Source organism: Lipomyces chichibuensis (genome assembly GCF_038497645.1).
Source record: "Lipomyces chichibuensis strain CBS 12929 unplaced genomic scaffold V1513scaffold_16, whole genome shotgun sequence".
Classification (NCBI taxonomy): domain Eukaryota; kingdom Fungi; phylum Ascomycota; class Lipomycetes; order Lipomycetales; family Lipomycetaceae; genus Lipomyces; species Lipomyces chichibuensis.
The window spans coordinates 190908-206128 of NW_027117468.1; the positions used below are offsets into that span (position 1 = coordinate 190908).

General features: G+C 46.5%; 4 protein-coding genes across 4 annotated transcripts; 1 reads left to right on the forward strand and 3 right to left on the reverse strand.

The window, feature by feature from the left end:
• Positions 1-565: 565 nt before the first annotated feature.
• On the reverse strand, positions 566-1762 carry V1513DRAFT_445041 (histone-fold-containing protein). The gene is made up of 4 exons (XM_066898056.1): positions 1432-1762; positions 1248-1358; positions 1063-1190; positions 566-1014 (listed from the first exon to the last, which is right to left on the reverse strand). Exons 1-4 carry the CDS (start codon positions 1613-1615, stop codon positions 985-987), a joined length of 453 nt encoding a protein of 150 aa, XP_066753522.1. The 5' UTR covers positions 1616-1762; the 3' UTR covers positions 566-984.
• A 1810-nt stretch (positions 1763-3572) lies between these two features.
• Positions 3573-4620, reverse strand: V1513DRAFT_379624 (uncharacterized protein; the record flags this gene model as incomplete). The annotated part of the gene is made up of 2 exons (XM_066895022.1): positions 3573-4305; positions 4361-4620. 2 exons carry the CDS (start codon positions 4618-4620, stop codon positions 3573-3575), a joined length of 993 nt encoding a protein of 330 aa, XP_066753523.1.
• A 4852-nt stretch (positions 4621-9472) lies between these two features.
• Positions 9473-11692, forward strand: V1513DRAFT_69602 (uncharacterized protein). Its single transcript, XM_066900587.1, has 2 exons — positions 9473-9920; positions 9977-11692. Exons 1-2 carry the CDS (start codon positions 9653-9655, stop codon positions 11437-11439), a joined length of 1731 nt encoding a protein of 576 aa, XP_066753524.1. The 5' UTR covers positions 9473-9652; the 3' UTR covers positions 11440-11692.
• Positions 11693-12848: 1156 nt separating this feature from the next.
• On the reverse strand, positions 12849-15038 carry V1513DRAFT_445054 (uncharacterized protein). The gene is made up of 4 exons (XM_066898057.1): positions 14825-15038; positions 14614-14775; positions 14147-14560; positions 12849-14085 (listed from the first exon to the last, which is right to left on the reverse strand). The coding sequence occupies exons 1-4, from the start codon at positions 14850-14852 to the stop codon at positions 13172-13174; spliced, it is 1518 nt and encodes a 505-aa protein (XP_066753525.1). The 5' UTR covers positions 14853-15038; the 3' UTR covers positions 12849-13171.
• Between the last annotated feature and the right edge of the window lie 183 nt (positions 15039-15221).

Here is a 15221-nt window from a genome sequence, read left to right on the forward strand (position 1 = left end):
AAATACGCGGCAGATGTGTGACATGTCAGGTGCTGAATAATTCTGGGTAATAGTTTCGTAAACTTACCCGTAATTTGCCGTTTCCCCAACCAGCAACGTGTCCCCGTAATAAGCCACATGATTGCAACGGCTATGCAGTGGCTATGCGGTGGCTGTGAGGGACAAGCTCGGTTTACTGATTCGGTGAGATCAAGCCACTTACCGTTCAGCGTGCAAAATCGGACGCTGAATAGGTCGAAGTTGCATTTCCGAAATCCGATGCTGTGTCGTAATCTTTTTGCTTTTCGTGGATTCGGAATCTGTGATGCGAAAATTGGGACAGAGTTCTATATTTAGCAGATAGGGGTCCCTAAAGTACAGGCTTTGTCGGGTCCTGCGGCTGGGCGGTTGGAGTGGACAAAATCTGGTCGCAGTTTGGTAGCAGAAATATTAATCCGGAGGGAGTTGTAGCGAAATACCAGCAGGACAGATATATCAAATCCCATTCTTTGTTTTATAACCGGGGTTTGCCAGGAGCTGCAGTCCAATCCCTTAACACTCGGCTGTTTAGGCAACGACAATTTCGATTCCTAATTTATTGGAAAGTAGTATAATACAAATTAATTCACAATCTGAGAGCTATTTGGACGCGTGTTTCCAATGACACACATATAATACATCAATCGCATCGCTGCCGTTGAAACTCGTTAACCACATGCATAGACGAAGTTATTCGCTCATCATAGCTACATGCATTGGGCAAGTCGAGACGGCTTGGAGGTATAAATGGACAAACAGGGTCCAGTGCAATAAGTCTCTAATCAGCCACTACCGTGCCCAAAATTGACCTTTCACAAACCACCAGGACATAGAACAAACTACTACAAATCGCACCCTTAACCATCATTTGCAGAGCAAAACAGAACAAATTAGAACCCTGAAAATCAAAGACCAATCTAATACAAATTCCTTGTTGCCATAAAATACACAACCTAACGGTTTATCTTACTTCGACATCGATCGCTGAGCAATGAACTATTCAATTTTAAGCTGTTGCACTTTCAAAGAGAAAAGGTCTCTTACCTCTCTGTATTTCGCCAAATAAATTTTCAAAGTCTCAGAATAATTCTCGAACCCAAGAGAAGTCATAGCAAACAATATGTCTTCTCCGTTGACGGTTTTCCGCTTCTCTGCAGAGCACTTTTCAGATGCTACATAACTTGTGTCACTATAAAGTCCTCAATAAATTATTCCTATGCAAGACTAACCTTCGCTGGTAATGAACGATATGAACTCGCTAACACATTCTTGCATACATTCCTTGGCTTCCTTCGATATCTTCGCATTCTCGGGTAAGGCCATCTTCATAATCCGCGCAACTGCAAGTCCGTCAGCATGAACCCATCCGAATCAGTCATTTAAAATGACAATGCGTTCCCCTGATGAACTCACCATTGGCAATTGGTAGCCACTTATCCTGTTCTTTGACCTCATAATCACCATTGAAAGCTCCTCCGCTTTCTCCACCCTCGCCGCTATCCACAGCCTCTCCATTCTCGTTCTCCAGCATATCAAGGATATTCGTTATACCGTCATCGTGCTCCTCTGATGAATCCTTATTTGGCGAAAGTGACATCTTGTCGTCGATTCCTAACTGGTGTCGATGACTCTAGCGATGCTAGTGAAATAAATTAACATAAAATCGCTAGGTACGATAAATTCATCTGCTTCAAATATACTATGTAGCTGGATTGAACCACTGCTCTCTTAGTTGAAGCGTCAGTATGTCGGCGGCCGCGGAGGTTCGGTTCTCGAAGTCGATGACATCCAAGTCGATTCTCCGGGTAACCCTTGCATCCGGGCAACTCCTGGGTTAATGTTCGTAATGCACTCAAAGTATAACGAACTATATAAAGTGATGATTTTTTTGACCTTAAGACCATATTCGGTTAAGGCGGTGGGTTAGCGTCGTTGTTTGGCGCATATTGCCGGAGCTGTCGACATCTACTTGTTTCTGGGCCTGTATCGCAGCCCTAAGTACCTGTAACAGCAATCGATTATACCACTACCTATTGTTACTACTGGCAATCCTCTGATGCTCGTTAACCGGCAGTGTATTTCCAGTTAGTTTGACTAAAGTCACTTGATGGTGCAACTGCTGTTCGTAGTCGGCACAATTGTAGCGGCGATGTGGTTTTACATATATGATGTTGTCGCCTTGAAGTCTGTTTGAACCATATCATATAGTTCTTCCAGTGCAGCGACAGAGCTTCCAACTTGGATTGCGTGGCCCATTTCGGAATTACCCCAATTTCGGAAACATTTCAGCCCAGAAAATGAAAGATATGACTGCTGATGTGGAATCGGCATATGTGTCGTTGCTAGAGACGAGGACGAGGACAGTGCATATATGAGATTCCAGGATGCCTTTGCATTAAAACCAGTGCAAACATTAAAGTGGTCATTTAGACTAAGAAATCTGGCGGGTTTGGAAAGAGAATCCGAAAGTCATACATAGCACAACGTATCAATCTAACAGCTGCGGTCTTTTCACAGTCTCATGACTAGGACCAATATATAATTCAAAATTGTATAGGTAGGCGGGGCACCGTTCGATCGGTCATTGGCAGCCAGAAATGGTGTGCTATTTGCTTCACGATCAAACGATACACAATCTCCTGATAGCCACGCCGGTGATTACGAGATGAGGTACGATATTAAAAATCCGTCTCGGTAATCGGCGGTTGTAATAATTCGGAAGTACGAATGTCAGAAATATCTGTTCCCGCAAATATAACCTCGTTAAAACGATTCGCTGTAAGGCGACGACCTCGTCAAGCCTATTATTTCCTTGTAATATCCATTTCAATAGAAGGTAACCAAGGTTAAGCCGATATGACGGTGCATCGGCTTAACGGGTTTATACTTGAAGCCCACCCGAGTCCCTTAACGTTTGCGCTATATATTAGCGTAAACGCACCGGCTTGCAATTGAGCCGCACCATCGTCATTGAAGCTGACGGCAACTAAACATGATTCACATCCGACTTAGTTACAGTGATGCACCTTTGGATAAGTACCAAACCTGTTTCTGGAATCCAATCAAGGGACTACATTCGCAGAAGTGCGTCTTTTTTTTCTGAGACTAGACAAGCGCCAGGATATATGACAGCATATTTCTTTTGAGGAATTCCTGCCCAAACTGAGACGTAGTCGTAGCGCACATACATATCACATTCCCAACACCGAGACGTTAGCACTCTTTGTGGCAAGGCGTACGGTCGTGAACGTTGGCCGTGGGCGCCCTGATTGACTCGGAAGCAGTCGTCGCTGCGCTAAATTCCGGACATCTGACGTCGGCTGGTCTGGATGTGTTTAAGCCAGCTGAGAGGCATTGAGCGTGAACGCAGGGCCGGTCGTAGTATCCCAGAGTGTTCAAACACATTCTATCTCTATGACGTGATGACTAATACACGATATTCGGATACACAGGCATGTAATGTAACTAGCTGTCTTTATTTTAATAAATAATCCGCACTGTGCTCCAATGCTCCGAGAATCCGGTCATGGTCAATGAGATTCGCCAACTATGAACTAAGTTCGTTCCTTGATGGCAGCTGGCAACGCCACCACATCATACCCATTGCCATAGCTCGTATTCCAATCGAACTCGGCAGCAAGCCGATTCTCATCCGCAAAAGCATTCAATAATGCGACTGCCTGCGCCCATCCAACTTCATTCTCCTGATAGACTGGAACAACACTCGCCGGATTGTCTCTGTTCTTTCTACTTGCGCCGACACCATAGATACGTAGCGGCCTGTGAATATCAGGATACACAAACGTTCCAATATGCCTAAACGTTAAACTAATTCTCACGCCGTCAAATTTCTTCTGCTCTGCAGTTTTCTGAGCAAGCGGTCCCTTGTCCGGCTTGATCCCGTGTGTCCAAAACCTATTCGTACAAAGTCCCATTACAAGTACCGATCCATGCTTCAAACCAACTTGTTGACTCGTCCTTGACACTGGACTGGCCTTCGAGGCGGAATTCATTCTCCTGCCTTTCTTCTCACGAAGCACCATCCTCCTCTCCGCGCCTAAACTAAAGTTCACTATTTTAGACCCAGGAACGATATCGACCGTCTTATCCGCGTGCTCGGATATATAGTCTTCGCCATTGCGGTATAGTTGGATCAAGACATGGTTTACCGGATGTTTGACTTGTAGTTGGATGTGATTACGGATAAAATTGACTGACTTGGAAAATTGCGGGACTACAGTTAATGAAGAAGTGTCTGGATCTGTCGGATGGCGGTAGAGCGGGGTCCTATAACCACAATCAATTCATCTGGATTCGGCTTCATGTTTGCAGGAGAACTTACCATCCAGCATCGTCGAGTTGGCTTTGGATACACACTAATCTAGGAACTGGACCACCATGGTGGTACATGGTGCCCCATTTTATCTCGTTATTAAGCAATTCATAGAATAAAGCATCGCTGGTTTCAGGAGGGATGAAATCATAGATGATGTATGAATCTATTGAATCTGGAATGTGTGTATGGAGTGGAGTCTGCGAAGATAACGATGGGGCGAGATAGATTGGATGCACTTGAGTGGCATCAGAAGTTGATTGTGCCATTGCCTTTTTCTGAGAGGTACGGTCAAGAGGTGTCTCATCACGGATTCAAGATAAGTCTGAAGAAACGTTGGGTGACTGCTCAAGCTTGCACGAGTCGCATCTCGACCAAAATGTCTGTCTACCCGAGCTCAGTCGAGAGTAACTTGAACTGAGCCGCACTCCGATCGTCATCGCATTATCAATTTATATAGCTGCTTAGAAGTCCCAAATCAGCAATACATTCGCCAAGCTGATTATTGATATTTACAATATGCACTTTGTACATACTGCGGGGTCGCAAAATACCCCAGATCTCTATCCCCCAGCACTCACTCCGGTACAAGGGAAAGTTGACAGAACCCCAAAAAAAGTGCGGGGTAAACGTCAAACTCCCCGCGTTGAAGGATATTCATTTGTTTCCCAATGCAAGCCACAGCGCCATTCAGTTTGACAATGAGGCTGTGTTCGGAGGTTAGCGAGCCGATTGAGTGCGTAACAGTCATGATATGCTGCTGTAGTTAATGCTATGAAGGCAGTAGTCATTTAGTGACTGAGAGTATACGACCAGCACATCTCGCATCCGACTTAAAGACACAAGTCATGGCATCAGTCTGCTGAATCTACACTATATTTGTAAATTTCACTTCCAGAATATGGCCCAGAGGAAATTGAGGAGAGCATGATTGTATGAGGAATACATCCACACAATGCTAATTAGATCTCTTTACATAACGCTATACCATATATGGACCAACAATATGACAATCGATTATGACACAGATTGGTTAATAATAACTAATAACGAAAGGGGTGTTCACCGACGGCGAACAACTAACGGCCACGGTGTCGTCTAGATTCGCGCCGCCGGCAATTATTGGTAATTTGACAGAAAGTTCTGACTGGAACAATGAAAACCAAGCAAGAATAGGCGGAACGCCACCACCATTAGTTGTCAATTACCGGTAGCGGAATTTTGGTATTTGCCTGTTTCAGAAACCGAAAAGGTTCAGAAGTGGGAGAATTGGTTGTGCTCAGGCAGGTGACAGGCTGCGCTACGATGATGTCGATAAATCTAGAATAAGCCATTGATTGATGGTGTTGGGCCTGCCCAGATGGACAGTTGGACGCGGATTTGTAACCAGGTCTTACTGAGTTGCCTAAGCCGTCCATCTAGGCATTCCAAGCTCAACACAAATTTCCCGATCAAGCCACTCGAACCGCTTGAGAATATTTCCCAAATAGGATAGAGGTAATATCTGCAGCGGAGCTAAAAATATTAAACTTTATATTCTAGTGGGTAGTTGAACCCCTGGCTTTGTCTGAAAAATTAAGCTTTTTCGGAAGTTCCATTTTAACGTCTGGCGTGAGCGCCGCACTGCGTGCGTGCTAAAGTTCCTTGAGACGCAGAACGTACGGAAGTTCCTACAGGTCATTTACAGACAGACATTCCATTGCGAAATTGCCAAATGCACGTTAAAAATGTCCCTGACTGCGTGGATGACAATTATGTGCCAAGGTATGAAAGGAATCGGGACTGCCTGAACGGAATGAGCTATGGAAAGTACTGCCGCTTGGGGCTACGGAGATCAACAGATTCGATCTTCAGGTTTTGGGTAGGGAACACGCTCACGCCATAAAATAGATGTACATTTTTTTTTGCGGATCGGCCGTGCAGTCTCGAGCCGCTGAACCGCAATTGCGAAATTTTTGCTTGCTTGCCAGTGTTCGAGCGTGTGGGCTATATGGTGTGTGTGAGGCGAGGGGTAAGACTAAGTCCGGGCGGAGCTTCCGAACCGGCACGTATCAGCGGGATCACGCATGAAACGGATCAGCCGTAAAGGTACAAAAGCCTCGACCGCCGTTACAGATCAGATAATGTTGGCTAGTTGCACGTGAGTAACAAAAATTGTACGGATGACGCACGTTTGGCAGCACTCATTCAATTGGAATGCTGCCACAAGTGATCGCCGGGTTTACAAATTAAACAGCCGACGGATCCCTGCACCTTAAAGTTTAGATGTCGTATGATGTAGTTTGAATTGTGGTAGTTTATGCACCATGCGAGAATTACGCTCGAACAGCTCGTGGTTGTTCATGAAATCGCAAATGATCCATTTTGAAGATTTCCCTCGGCTGATACTGGAGAACATAATTTATTCCAGTTGCAACTTTCTTTAAAGCAAACGATAAATCTATCATTAGGAAGGATATACAACCTGAAAACTTTTAAATTGGGCAAACGTAGCGTGGCCGTTGCCGAGTGTAGTAAGCGACAAAAACATTTTCGCCGGAGGCCAGGACACATTGATGCCGCACGGTCACGACAGGGCCTAGGCGGTACCAAGGGCGTATACAAAACGTTACCTTTATTTAGGCATGGCGCATGATTTGAGGAATTTAGGAGGTTAAGCATTTAGTTTTGTCCAGGGATGATGAAATACACTCAATAGTTGTTCCGTTGTCAAATAAGATAGAATAATCAGAATAGAGGAATTTTCTGGCATAATTAGTTTTAAGATCGCTGTCACACAGTGTTATTTTTGACGTTGGTTGAGTCAATGTATAATTAGACGTTGGAATCCCATGTCGCTCCAAGATCGAGATCGAAGCCAAGCACCAAGCTCAGGAGCGAGGGGTTTCAGTTGAACTTTGTATATATTTTATTCACGGTCAACAAAGTGGAGCCATAACTTCGCACCAAGATATGTCACCTACAGACTCAAGTCGGATCTCCCGAATTAGGGACATGAGGTACTAAACCCTCGCTTAACTGGTGATCAAGGGTTTTGTAGCGAAGTTGCCTGTCTTCGGAGTTAGCGTTAGTTTTGGGTAATTCCCTCTGTGCGGCGCGTTTAGATCGACGGATCTAGAGCGACGTTTCGTTAGTCCGTGTGACTCGACAGCAGGATGAGCAAGCAAATGACAGTATGCGCGGAGATAAAAATTCACTAGATTACAGTGTGTCCTCGCGATACGGCGATTTTGATTTAAAACGGATTAAGAATATACGGTTTCTATATTAATTTGCGAAAGGGGAAATGTAGGAATGGCATCGAATATATAATATAGTCTAGATCATGAACAGGAGGGAACGTCGAGAACATACTTGTAATTATTACTAAAGAGCGATTAGCCAGTAGCCAATATACTCGGCATTCGGTCAGATCAACATGGATTCAAATTAGCGCGTCTCTCCCAGCAAACGGCTGTTGCATCAATCGCGTTGGTGACGCGTTCGGTCGGACTTTTCGGAGAAACAAGATGTAACAAATTTGGTTGTATACACTCAACACATACATGTCCATAACAGTTCATGAGACGAGATCGAATTTATGAAACTACTTTGCAGTGGAAATTTCTTCCAGCAGACGAGGCCGTTGAAGCAATAGGCATAAACTATTTGGGAGGGAAGTGTATAATAGTCAGTCCATAATAACCCATGCACAAAGGGCAGAGAGAGTGACCCTCCCAACCGCGGGGACGCGGGGGACAGAACAAGCTCAAGCTGCGTGACGGAGTTAGTCCTTCAACGGGTTTACTTTTCGGGCTTCCAGCGGCCAATGAGTGTATGCTAAGTCCGGCACAGCCACCATTTGGTAATACTTTGCGGAACAGAGAATGTAAAGGATCATCGTAGTGGAGGTTCGATCACCGCAATGCCGCAATAAAATGACGGACTAGTGGAAAAAAAGAATTCATGGACGCGGGCTTGACGCGACTACCTGTAGGCTTTTTTTTAATGATGGGGCGACGCGTCCCCAAAACGTTCGCGATTGCTCTCATGTGCCTGGCGGCTTTGTTACCTGAGGTCGCGGTTGCAAAGTTGCAGACCAGCCATTGAGAAGAGTTTCTCAAAGAGAGTGTGTTGAGTTCTTCGACTTGCTGGTTTTGGGCTGATGGAGACAGCAACGCTCACAAGAGCCAAGGCAGTAAGTACATTTTTGTACAGACACTGCAAGGACGGGGTTAAGAAAGGATGATGAGTCAGTTGGGAATTATGCCTGAATGAGGCAACAGCGACGGGGATTCGGTTTCACCCGCCTAATTGATGTGTGGCGTACTGATACCTGCTATTGGTGCGTGTAAAATGTGGAATAGAGCCGTACCAGTTACAAGTTTGTCATTACGCCATTGGCGATGACTCGTCTGTCGCTGTTCGCGTCGCGTCCAGCAAAAAGCTGCTCAATCCTCCGGCGGCCACAGTTTGTAATGACCGTTGCTCCGTTTCAGTAAATCCTTCTTACCTAATGTTGTGCTGGTTCGGACTCTCCGCGCGAGGCTCGTACCACCCTGCGCAACCGCTGGCGATCTACTCTGAGTTGCTTTGCTATACTATAGTAATGATATACATCTATATATATATATATGAACGCAGGCGCCTGCTCCCGTTCGATTTCACTTCCTCCCTTATTTCCCTCGCTTGAGTCTGATCAAAAAGAAAAAGATCACACTTCTTACATAACAAAGTATTGCATTTTGTTCTGCCCATGCAGACTAAGCAGCACTGTCGTCATCGCATCGTACGCTAGAGCATATTCGCACAGCATCTCTGTATTTCGCACCCTAACCGCATCAACACAACAACAGCGATCTACCGCCGCGCGCCGTCTGCCCGCCGCAAAAAGTCTCTCACTATCCGTATACTTACCTGCCCAAGCTGGCGTCCTCAGTCTTTTCACGCCGCTTTCTTAAGCAGGCGATCTTCCATTCATCCTCCTCGACCTCGACCTCGTCCTCGTCTCAAGCTCAATCTCCCACGAGCAATCCGTCGTCGAACTCCAGCAGCAGATCCTCGCATGCACATAACGATCTCTGTCTCAGCCTGAACGACCCACCGCCATACGAGAGCGAGCTCAGTCCCAGTGTCGCCTGCCCCTCCTCTTCTTCGCTTGAGGACTACCAAGTGTACCAATATCAGCGCGCTCTCTACAGTCTCGCAGATCTAAACAGTTCGTCTGGCAACGTCGCTTTCCTACCATCTTCATACGCTCCGCCGTCGCCGCCTCCATCGCCGCCTCTGCTGCCGCACACGACTTCCTCGTCATCGTCATCAATGTCTGTTCCATCACCCACACTCGCTCCTACAACAGGCGCCTCAGTCCCAGAGAAGCCATTGGCGGCCACTAGCTCTGGCGATCTCGCACTATCGATAACCCTGGCAGAACCCCTTCTCTTTTTGCAAGGTTTCGAGCGCTCAGAGTACACCGAACGGACACCAGCCATGCTTCGCGGCACTCTGCAAGTGCATGTTGCAAAGCCAACAAAAATTAAGGCCATCAACCTTACTTTCACAGGTCGAGGTCGCACCGAATGGCCGGAAGGTGCGTATTTTTCGGCAGTTCAGATTCTTAGGATTTTTTTATACTGACTTCTGCAGGCATTCCACCAGCAAAGGACGATTATGTGGAGGAGAAGGAGTTGATTTCGCATCTTTGGCCGTTCTTCAATGCACAGTTTACACCTGATTTGTCTTTCGGTGCGGACATGGTCCTCGACACCCGCGGCGGCGTGTACCAGTCCTCTGCTCTTCCTCCCGTCATGATCCGCGAGCGCGAGCGCAGCTCCTCGCTCGGCCGTCGTTCACTATCTGCTACCGGCCGCCGATCTAGCAGTCGGTCTCGCGACTCGCTTGATGAGAAGAATGAGAAGATTGCGGCCGTCAATGCTTCGTCGAACAAAGGTTACAAGATTTTTCCGCCGGGCAAATACAGCTACAATTTTGAGCTTCCAATCGACTCCTCACTTCCAGAAACCATTGACTGCCATCTCGGATCAGTAAAATACGATCTCGAGGCGACGATCGAGCGTCCAGGCGCGTTCAAATCGAAGTTAGTTGGCAAGAAGGAGGTCACCTTGATCCGGACCCCGGCGGAAGCATCTCTCGAGGTCGGCGAACCAATCGTTGTATCCCGCAACTGGGAGGACCAGCTCCACTATGACATTGTCATTGGCGGCAAGGCGTTCCCGATCGGCAGCACTGTCCCTGTCGCGTTCAAACTGACACCGTTGGCGAAGGTTCGCTGTCACCGCATTCGAATCATGATGACGGAGAATACGGAGTATTTTTGCCGCAACAAAAAGGTTCACAGAATTGAGCCTGTGCGCAAGTTTCTCTTGTATGAACACCAGGCGGCGAGCGGCGCCAACGAGAATTTACTTGGCGATCTTGACGATGGTACTGAGACCGCTGGTCCGATCGAGTTCGAATTCAACGCGAAGATCCCGGGGTGCAATACTGCGGCGCGCGAAAGCCAGAGACTGCATCCGGACACGACATACACGAACATCAAGGTGCACCACTGGATCAAGATTGTGCTGCGTCTCTCTAAGGCCGATCCCATCGACTCATCCAAGCGACGCCACTTTGAGGTCTCCATCGACTCGCCGTTCCATCTGCTCTCGTGCCGATGCACGACTGCGAACGTCTCGCTGCCGGCATACAACCGATTCGACTGGAGCTCGTCGTCGGCTCTGCCTCCCTGCCCATGCGTCAGTAGCGAAGCTCAGCCAGACCAGGACGTCGATCGTATCAACTTGCTGGCCCGGCCCCGGCCGATGCATCTTCTCCGCCGTCCGTCTCTGAATCCACCTCCGTTCGACGCCGACGTGCCCCCGCCCCCACTTGTAACCCCACCACCTGGCTACGACGACATTGTGGCCCTAGATGGCGGGTACTTCGGGTCAATGAACGTTAGCACGCACGACGACGACGAAGATGACGACGAAGACTCGGACAGGGATGTATCGCTTGGGTTCTCGCGCATGTCGCTGTCGCCTAACCGGTCTGTCGCGTCACTCTCCTCACATTCATCTGGGTCGTCTTCGTCAGTGTCGGCGTAGAGAATATAACGAATTTGTCATGTTGGGTAAAAATTATGGTCATATTATAGGTTTCCATGGGAGTTTGTACTATAGACTTTGTTTTGGGCATTGATCTGTACGTTTTAAGATTATTGGCGTTTGGTCTGATTTTCTTGTGAGATATACCGAAGTAATTTGATTAATGTATTATGAAATATAATATTAAAAATTATTTGGAACCTTTTTTTTTTTGGCATGTGACCCCAAACCTGATAGTGATTTTTTTGTAATCTAGAGTTATCGACGACGTTAAGTTTATGGTATGGGGCTTTGACCCACCTATCCTACCCACACTGTGCCATTTCGCTTCTTCAATAAATTCTGGAAAAGTACACGTTATAGTTTGAAGACTGGTGGGTATGGCAGCTGCATCAAAAGCCGCCTTCCTACCCTACGTTAGGTTGGAAACACAGAACACAAAGAAGACAGGCGGCTAGGCGGCAGGCGGCAGGCAGCAAAACGCAACACAGCATAAAAAAACTCTTATGATGCAAAGTTGCTGGCATAAGCTGGGACAGCTGATTCCTGATCAAGTGATGCCTCAGTCCGATCATCGTCGACTGTCCGTTAACAACACAGCTGTTGACGCAAATCGGTCGCATAGGTGGTCATGGGGCGTACGCCAATGTGGAACGCCATTCTCTCCATTACAATAAGCACACCCGTTTGCTGAAGATTTTTCTTTAGGAAAACCATAATACAATATTAGTAATAAAATTCATGTTTTGTGATTCGGGCGGAGGTAAGTTTGGAGACTGGGTCGGCAGAGGTGTGGGTGCCTGCGGGGCCGTCAATAATGTTTTTTTGTCGAGCGCCGAGTGCACGGGGATGGCTTTTAGTTAGCGGATCCAGACATGCCGGATTTGTTAGTTATCAGGTACGGTCTAAACATAGAACCAATGTATATACGGTGGGTTCTACCGAGGGAACAGGGGAGGGGAGCACAAATGGATAATAATAGTTACTCACGGCTTTTCCGAGTTTCAATAATTTCGACACCACACTACTTACTGTACATGGCATTTATTTGCATTGCACTACTACCACTAACCGGAACCTGGGCTGAACCCAACCCCGCCTGGGTCATCACACTTCGGGATTTCCGGGTCGTGTGTGCTCATAGCGAGACGCAATGAAATCCTTGTCATTCTAGCAGCTGCTTAGCTCCTCTCGAAGCTTTACAGATGTACCTAGTGCACAAATTAGCGTACATATGAGACCAGATTGCACATACCTGCAATAAATAAAATCGATTTTATTGATATGCCAAACAAAATGATCATGCTATTCCATGTTCAAAAAATTGAAAGTTTCTATGATAACTTAATCCAAAATATGTTGGTCAGCGCAAAAACCGCGTAGGTTTCAAATGGTGTCCGCGATTAATAGCCTTATTTTGGACTTGAAGCAATAAAACAAACGGACAGATGGAAAAAAATAGTGTTTTAGCAGTTTAGATTATATAGTTTTGAGAATGACGTACAGGCGATTGTTAGAAGACGTTGCACAAATGAACAAGTCCAATACGGGTTCATTCAATACATGCAGTAACTTGGAAGATTTGTAAATTTTCCATTATCCAAATGAGAACCATATACCTAATATATACCAACCCCAGCGCCAAAATATATATACCTCCAAACGAAAGTTATTTGTATGAATTGCTGTCACAAAATATTCTGTTCAATATAACCCTCCACAAAAATTTGCGCTATTTCTTCATTTGTTTCTTGTCACAGATATCCTGGTTCTCCTCACGCCAAAAAGCTTTTTCAAATTGAGAGTAAAGCTCCAGGGGTACGTGCTTCTTCTTCGTTCTCCCGCCCTCTGATACAACCTCCAAGTGCTGCGTCCCATTTTTCTCCTTTTCGAGAACAACGTCACCGTTCCCGCTCTCGTTAGGATGGTCCAGAATCACGTTTCGCAACGCAGCACTCTGTGTACCAGTTATCATATCTCGATTATACACAGAAATATGCACGCGTTCTTTCGTAACTAACTCCTGCTGTTCAGGATTTCCAAACACCATGTGTTTCAACCATTTCAACCACCGAACCAAGAACCAATCATAGTCCCTCTCCCAAGGAAAGTAGCCGCCAACGTCGCGAGGTGGCCAAGGCCAAAACGGAATTGCTCCCAAGAGTATGAAGAAAATATTGTAGTTGATCGGACCGCGGTACCATACTGGTTCTTGCTTGCGTGAGCGACTGTCAATGACTTTTTTGTAATCCAGCTCGCCGTCACGTCTTGTGTGTCCACCACGAATGTCGACGTGTAGGTACTTGTCGTCAAAGTCGAGTAAGCCACTGCACTGGCTGACCATCCAGATAAATGTGCCGTCAGACAATACATTTGGAACTTGCGCAACAAATTGGCTGAGTAACCAGGCTAACACGCCGTCGGACAAATAATTTGGGATTTTTACCTTCTTAGATGGCGGGAGTAAATTTGTGCCTGGGGCCGTGCCATACATAGGGCCACCGCCTATGTTTTCGTGGTTGCCCGTGAACCATACTTGCTTGTAGTTATCGAAGTTTGGACCTCTGGGATCGAAGAACCATAGCGTTGGTCGGAATACTAACCGGGGTTCATCCAGTGCTAGTGCGTGGAATGCGTGTTCCACTTCTAGACAAATCAGTATGTTGTTTAAGAGGCGCTACAACAGCGGCAAAGAGAAATCACGTACTCGGATTCAATTTCAAGTCCAGAAACTTATAATCATTTTTCTGCCACGGGAATAGGCGGGGCACGCCTAAAGACCCAACTGTATCAAAGCACCCGATAGCCTTAACCGTAATCTTCTGCTTCTCATCCGACGGCAATATTAAAGCTCCGCGCTGTACCAGATCCGCCTGGAGTTTTTGTAATGCCATGTTTTCCTCAAACTTCTTTTTCATGAACAACTGGAACACTTCGACGAACTCTGACATGCCCGATTTGCGTAGAATGCCGAATTCCATGACCAAGCTGCATAGAGCGCGGACCATGTATGAACCCCTTGAAAAGCCGAAGAAGAAAATCTCGTCGCCCGGGACATAGTTGTAGGATAAGAAACCGTACACATCTTTCATCTGCTGCACGATACCCTCGCCAAATGTGCCTGACTCGATTAGCACCTTTAAACAACAGATCGGAAGTACGAAGAGGAAATACCTCCAAGAAACCATCCCAATAAACCACCTTCCGAACCGACACCGGGGTGATAATACACGACTTGTGCAATGCCATCAGAGTCGACTGGCTTTATAGCCCGAGCCAGTCGTGACACGTTCGACGGGTACCAGTGGGTCTGGGCCAGTGAATCCTGCCATGTTCCTAAGCAGACATCAGCACAAAAATCAGTGTTGAAATCAAAATCGCATACCGTCGCAAAGAAGAATGATCCGCTTCATGGTTGCAGTAACCCACACCAAGATCTCACTCTGAATAGTAGAGGGCCGCCTTCATGTTATATAATAATACCAGCCCATGATAAGATGATTCATGCCTACGTATTCACTAGTGCCGATCGTGGTCATCATTTACTTTATCCCTTGTCACATTTCTCGCTCATGCATGATAAACAAGGCATCCGAAGCCGTACGTGCAGTACGCGTGGCGGACATCGGGCCGAACGTCAGGCCGTTTGCCTGTTAAAGTTTCAGTTACCCCAGTCATTAGGAATGATTTCAGGCTAACTTAATTTGGTAAGTTGCGATAATAAGAGGCTTAGTGTAATCGGTCCTGACGCATTTGGACCGTGAAAGGCCAGCTCAAATTTT

Bases quoted from the DNA above. Each gene is read 5' to 3' on its own strand.
- V1513DRAFT_445041 (XM_066898056.1), bottom strand. From the start codon at position 1,615: ATGTCACTTTCGCCAAATAAGGATTCATCAGAGGAGCACGATGACGGT. The intron at 1,359-1,431 runs GTGAGTTCATCA...ACGGACTTGCAG, and splicing joins GTGGCTACCAATTGCCAATG to TTGCGCGGATTATGAAGATG. The intron at 1,015-1,062 runs GTAAGAGACCTT...AAAATTGAATAG, and splicing joins ATTTGGCGAAATACAGAGAG to TTCATTGCTCAGCGATCGAT.
- V1513DRAFT_69602 (XM_066900587.1), top strand. From the start codon at position 9,653: ATGTCTGTTCCATCACCCACACTCGCTCCTACAACAGGCGCCTCAGTC. The intron at 9,921-9,976 runs GTGCGTATTTTT...TGACTTCTGCAG, and splicing joins TCGCACCGAATGGCCGGAAG to GCATTCCACCAGCAAAGGAC.
- V1513DRAFT_445054 (XM_066898057.1), bottom strand. From the start codon at position 14,852: ATGAAGCGGATCATTCTTCTTTGCGACG. The intron at 14,776-14,824 runs GTATGCGATTTT...ATGTCTGCTTAG, and splicing joins GATCATTCTTCTTTGCGACG to GAACATGGCAGGATTCACTG. The intron at 14,561-14,613 runs GTATTTCCTCTT...TAATCGAGTCAG, and splicing joins ATTGGGATGGTTTCTTGGAG to GCACATTTGGCGAGGGTATC.